The sequence below is a fragment of the Agrilus planipennis genome, unplaced genomic scaffold (assembly GCF_000699045.2).
Source record: "Agrilus planipennis isolate EAB-ADULT unplaced genomic scaffold, Apla_2.0 scaffold53, whole genome shotgun sequence".
In the NCBI taxonomy this organism is placed as follows: domain Eukaryota; kingdom Metazoa; phylum Arthropoda; class Insecta; order Coleoptera; family Buprestidae; genus Agrilus; species Agrilus planipennis.
Genome location: NW_020438880.1, coordinates 1,555,611 through 1,561,827, shown reverse-complemented (window position 1 = coordinate 1,561,827; position 6,217 = coordinate 1,555,611). Strand labels below are relative to the sequence as shown.

The following is a 6,217-nucleotide window of genomic DNA, read 5'->3' as shown; positions in this document are numbered from 1 at the left end:
CAGACCAACTTTTACCTGCTGTCTTAACAATGCGTTTTAGAAAATACCACAAATGGCGCGGTAAACGCCATCTGTAGTACGATGCTACATTTTAGGATTACGTATGCTCTATTGGATGGCAAAAAAATATAATAAACACATATTTAAAAAAAAAATAATGAATGTAAAAAATTTACTTTGTAAACAAAGTTTTTTTGGAAAGCTATTTTAGAGTTGATTACTTGGGTGTACAATATCAAAAATGTATCCAATAAAGACAGTTTTTACTTACGTTTCCATGAAGATCGACTATTTTCAAAGCAGCGTTCAGCATTTCTTTTCTAACTTTTTCTTTTCGATCAGCGAGAGATATTGAGACGAAAAATTGTATAAGACTGCCTATTGTATCTGGTTCTAAAAGAGGTGAAATCTCAGCTAAAGCCACTGCTACACCTCTACGAGGTCCCCAAGTATCAATCGACTTCTCAACTTCTCTCCCAAACTCATCCAGCTTTGGTGGAATCATCTTCAAACATTAAAATTGTAATTTATTTTGAAAACGGTAATAGGGAATTTCGGAAGTTAAGGTGAAAAAAGTTACGTTTTTGTTTACAATATTATTTAACTAACTACCTAAGATACATATTACCCATCCCAGGAAAGAATGAACTTGCGTCATTCTAGACGGAGTCAAGAAAAAGCGTTGATTCATACGCTCTTAGGTACTAGTAATGCCCCCAATTCGATCTAGCAGTGATTGACAGCTCATAGCGCTATCCTTTTTCAATGCTACGTTTATCTAATTATATTCTACAGTCATATGTCATTTATTAGTTCACTATTCTCTTCTATGCTTGTCTTTATTTTTGTTAGTCGATTTAAGAAAGGTACATGAAGTTCGCTGATAGATCCATACCCGTTTATTCTTTCGTGAGATAATATGTAAATTTGATTTAGTGAAGCTGTAATAAATATCGAAAGAAATAAAATAAAACTAAAGATATTTGAAATCCAATTAAGAACAACACAATTTAACCATTTTTTAACTTTTAAAAATCACACGCTCCTAAAAACGCAGTATTTTTTTGTTTAGCGTTTACTTCGTTTCACTGCTAATTTAATTTTTAGTAGCTTCACTAAATCAAATTTTAAATAATTAGTTATTTACTATATTTAGTGCAGTTGCAATGCGAAAATAGTTTTGAAAAAAAAAAAGTAAAAAACGAAACACATCTACAAATTTAATTTAGTGATGCTGTTAAAAATTAGTAATAAAACAAATGTCAAATATTAAAAATCAAATGAAAAGTAAAAATAAGCATTTTTAAAAATGGGTTTAACGGTTTCAAAAAATGGTTAAATGTTATCATTTTTAATAAGTTTTATTTATTTTTAGTTTTATTTTATTTCGTTTCTTATCCATCGCCTATAGATTCAATAAATTATATTCTTTAATTCAAAATAAAAAAGTATAGTGCTCGAAAAAATAATAATACGCATTTAGTTTTTTATATTTGAAATTAATACTCATATGCGATAGCCTACTAAAGTAGCACCTGTTGCAAGTTGCTATAATACGCTCATACATTTAATATTTCAAAATTGTCAATCAATAAAACGTATACAGCAACATACACAATCTTAAAAACAAATCTTACTTGCAATCTTTCGTTGTAAAGATATAACAGCTTTTCTAGTATGGGTTGCACCTGCTTTCTGTCTTTTTCTAATAACGAAGCCAACGCTTGGGCAGCTGCAGTCTGTACACATTCGACGGGATGTTCTATGTCCTTCAAAAGTTCTTCGCAGAATTCCGAAGGAAAACTCAAATTTGCATTTTCCCACAACAGCTGTGCCAGNTGGGTTGCACCTGCTTTCTGTCTTTTTCTAATAACGAAGCCAACGCTTGGGCAGCTGCAGTCTGTACACATTCGACGGGATGTTCTATGTCCTTCAAAAGTTCTTCGCAGAATTCCGAAGGAAAACTCAAATTTGCATTTTCCCACAACAGCTGTGCCAAATCTCTGACAATTTGATGCATAAAATTGTAGATTTAATATATTACTTATTTCCAATATTACCTGTTATCTTCATTTACATCGAATCTAGCTATCCATATTCTTTTGTTGATTCTTATAGCCTCTTCATAGTTTTCTTTGTAGCTAGGAATTGAAGAGGCCATTTCACTGATAGCTCGTAAAGCAGCATCTCTAACAGTATCCTTAGGATTCTGAATAGCTCCCAATAGAACATCAATCTCCGCTAGTGAGGCTTTGGAACAATTTTCTTTTCCATTCGCAGATGCAGCCACATCCAGTAAACAAGCGACTGCTTGACTTTGAATTCGGCCACTTGTTGTACCTAAAATTATATCGAAAATTTGCATAGCAAAAATTTTGCAATTATATATATAACAACAATTTTGTTAGACGTCGTTTTGTTGGCCCTCCAACAGTTTAGATAATAAAATCAATCAGCCAATTTTTTCTGACTTATCTTGTAAAATGATCTCTTAATAGCCGATATCATTAAAACTTATTAAGCAAACACTTATAACAATTTTTCTCAGAGTTCTAAAAAAACGTTACTTTGTAATCGACTAACTTACATACTTAAATTTTATTGTTAAGGTAACAGCTACTGACTAACTATTCTGCTGTCCACTGTTNTACAACGTCTGAAGGCAATAAATAAAAAGGGAGCGTTGTCTATGATTGGTCATTGTGGTGTAAATATGTATATACATTTAATAATATAATCCTGGTATTGCTCAAAAATGAAAGATGAAATATTAGAGTTTAATAACTACGGTATCAGTCTTTCTGGCAGTACATTAAATTTGTCGTTTTTCGACCTATTTATTCCCTTGACAGACTTCTTAATAAGTTCTTTTAAACATTTACTCATAATTCTTTCAGCAGCTTATGATAAACAAGTTAATATAATTACCAATTGGTTTAATAAAGCTGGTAGAATATCGTCCAAAGCTCTTGAACCTACAGTAGAATGTAAACTATCAAACGTCTTTGCGGCGGCTTGTCTTACTTCTGGCAGGGGATCACATAGAGCTTTTCGTACAGTTGGTACCAACGAATTGACAAACGTCAATACCATTTCTTTTGAAGTAGATGCCATTATTTCTGACAAGCCAATACAGACACCTTGTCTTTGATCAGATCGTTCCGACTGAAGTCCTTTTTCAAGGATAGGAATAATTTCAGGCAGCACTCTCTCACCCAACTTCCGCACTAGGTCACCAAGAGTTCGAGCAGCAACCTTCAATAAGAAAAATAATGCCTTATTTATAACTAAGAATATCTTCGTCAGTTTTTTAAATAAACATTTCCAGAAAGAAAAAATTAAATGCTTCAGTAAAAAAAAAGAACTCACCTGTCTTTTGTCGTAACTTTCACTTGCAAGGCATCCTAGGAGAAGACCAAAAAGAACCGGCATAATTTCTCTTAGTGTTCGAGGTGTATTCGTAACTACTACCTTCCATACATGCAATGCAGCTTGTCGCACCATCAGAGCTACATCGGACCGACCCATATACAAACCAGCGAGTACACGATTACGTCTCTCTGCCCCCAACACCCGGATAATGGCCTGATGGGATTGTTCGGTACCAAAGTTATCATCTTCACTGGCTGTTTCTGTACTCATTTTTCCAGTGACACCAGAAATACGATAAAGGAGATCACCCAAAAGTTGTACCGAACTAGATTAAGAATATACAAATATATCAGTGCAGTTGTTATATATTTATGTGAAATAGAGATTTTCTATTTTTAAAGTTTTGGACAATTAGCAGTATGCGGTTATTTACTGAAAACTTTATAAGCCTGCAAAATTCAGTTTTTTTTTTAAGATATGATTTTTCAGATTAACTGAAATATATTTTCAATAAGTAAAAGAATAAACAAATAAATACAAATTAATCTTTCCCTAAGAGGTATTTATTGATGCCTCAATGTTTATTAATCCATAACATATTGAAAGTACTAGTCAAATTGAGTTAGGATAAAATAAAAGTATCAGTAGCAATATTCTATATAACAGAAGTAATAGTTACTAAGTTAGCATTTATATTTGCTGATAGCATAATATTAAAAAAAAAACAATAATTGTAATGTATAACTTTCTTAACTACATATATAATAATCTCTAAAACGTTAACTTTCATGATTAGCAGATTGCAAGTTAATTATTCTTTCTTTCTATCACGTATCAAATGCCTAAAAAAGTAAAACAGCTTACCTGTAACGAATTCTCCAGTTATCATCAAACAATCCTTTTTCTAATTCAGGTAAAAGAAGGAGGATGGCAGAGTCGGCATAAAGATTAACAATACGTTGACCTGCCTTCAGTGCCGTATCTCTTACATATTCGTTTTCATCAGCTAACGCTTTTAAAATCGGGTTTATAATTTGACCTATATACGGGGTGAATTCCTGTTGAAATACAACCGGCATGTATATAAACATCATAATGTAACCATCTTTCACGTGCGGAGCGATGTCAGTTCTTTCTGCAGTCGCTATGATTTCTAACAAAAAAAAAAAAATAATTAGTAAATTTACATATACTGACTAACTTCTGTTAAAAATAGAATCATTATAATTTGATGTGAAAGTTAAACAGTGTTTATTGAAAGGATTAAAAGTATTATGCTTTTTGATTAATTTAAGTGAAGATTTCAAAACAGAAATTATGTTATTTGCTATAGTTAGTACGTATAGCAGATAGTTTTTAGTTTCAGTATTTTTTAAAACATGTTTCGGCGCCTTTTAATAACCCTAAAATTAATTCAAACTAGATTTCACTTGTTTTCATGTTCCTGTTTTTTAAAATCATTTCATTATATTCAAGCACTACAATTTAATTGTGAATATAATGTAGTATTTTTTGAATTAATTCATTTTAGTGAGTGCACCTTACGACTATGTGATATTTCCCAATTGTCCGTAGTGTGTAAGGGGTCGCTAATAAAATAGGTTTGCAAATAGCGGGTCTAAGGATATGTGATGTTCGCAGTTCATCAATTTTAATGAATTGTTTTACTATTCAGTGCAAAATTAAAAGCTGCATTGGGGCAAAAAAGAGTTTATTTCCTTTCTTTTAACCAACGCCAAGGTTTCATCTATTGTGTAAAGGTTTAATCAAGATAGGCTTTTGCATAAAAAGGAATTAAAGACTCAAAAACCTACCTTTACAATGTTTCATATCAGAGGATAAAACGTTGATATCGTTTTAATTGTAAAAAATAAAACCTTTTTTGCACCAATGTTTGCATTGATCTTGAACTGTACATTAAATTATTAAATAAACATACCTGGCATAAGTTTATGGAGTTTTTCAACTCCAAGACCTCCGACCACTTCTGAAAGACCCTGAGCAGCTCCCGAGCGATCCACCGAACTACTTTCCGAAGTGAGAGTTTGTAGCAGCCATGGTAGCAAGTCCTCAAAGCTAGATTCTCCCATTCCTCGAACCATAGCTCCTAAAGCTCTGGCACTGACACTTCGAACCTAAAAGCACACAAGAATTTTGACCAAATGAAAAACTATATAAATGTGTTTATTAAATCGATAGTCACCTCTGGAACAGGATCGAGGAGCGACATCTTCAAACCTGGGATAATAGTAGGCAAATATGGTGTCAGATCCTTTTGATCAGTTAATGAGTACATGTTGCCGATAATCTGTGCAGCCATTTTGCGCGTTTCGGTTGACCTATCTTGGAACGCCCTTTGAACCACTGGCATAATTAAAGCTAAGGACGGCGCGTCGATAAAATGCACAAACTGAGTATCTAGAAGAGTTTGTAAACACGCCGATGTCTTGTGAGATGGATCTTGGAGTGCTTCCAATAATACTGGCACAATAGCTGAAAAAATATTAAAAATTGTTATCACGTATTTTTAAACGGTACTATTTGAACTAGGTATTTATTTAATTAAAATACAGTATTTCGGTGTTAAGTGAACATACTGTATTTAAAAATTAACGTTTTAATGTTTTTACCTTGTATTTCAGGGTTTCTGATAACAGATCCAATTACTCTTAAAGCTTCGGTACCAGCTTCTTGTACTTTCATATGAGAATCGCTAAGAACTTCAATGAGCTTTGGGACAATGCTAGGCAAACAGGATGAAAGTTGTTTGGGGGCGCAATATGCCATAGCTCCAAGTAACTCTATGGATCCTATGATAAAAGGAATAATAATAAAATGCCTGAAT

At 32.8% G+C, this 6,217-nt stretch overlaps 1 protein-coding gene across 1 annotated transcript in view; it reads right to left on the bottom strand.

The window, feature by feature from the left end:
- LOC108733105 (eIF-2-alpha kinase activator GCN1) overlaps positions 1 to 6,217 on the bottom strand; it is a 38,017-nt gene that overhangs the window by 17,773 nt on the left and 14,027 nt on the right. Inside the window, exons 16-21 of the mRNA XM_025981492.1 lie at positions 6,003 to 6,182; positions 5,576 to 5,865; positions 5,312 to 5,507; positions 4,237 to 4,525; positions 3,370 to 3,697; positions 2,929 to 3,255 (exon numbers count right to left, since the gene is read on the bottom strand). Coding sequence (XP_025837277.1) covers positions 2,929 to 3,255; positions 3,370 to 3,697; positions 4,237 to 4,525; positions 5,312 to 5,507; positions 5,576 to 5,865; positions 6,003 to 6,182 — 1,610 coding nt within the window. The remainder of the gene's footprint in view (positions 1 to 2,928; positions 3,256 to 3,369; positions 3,698 to 4,236; positions 4,526 to 5,311; positions 5,508 to 5,575; positions 5,866 to 6,002; positions 6,183 to 6,217) is intronic.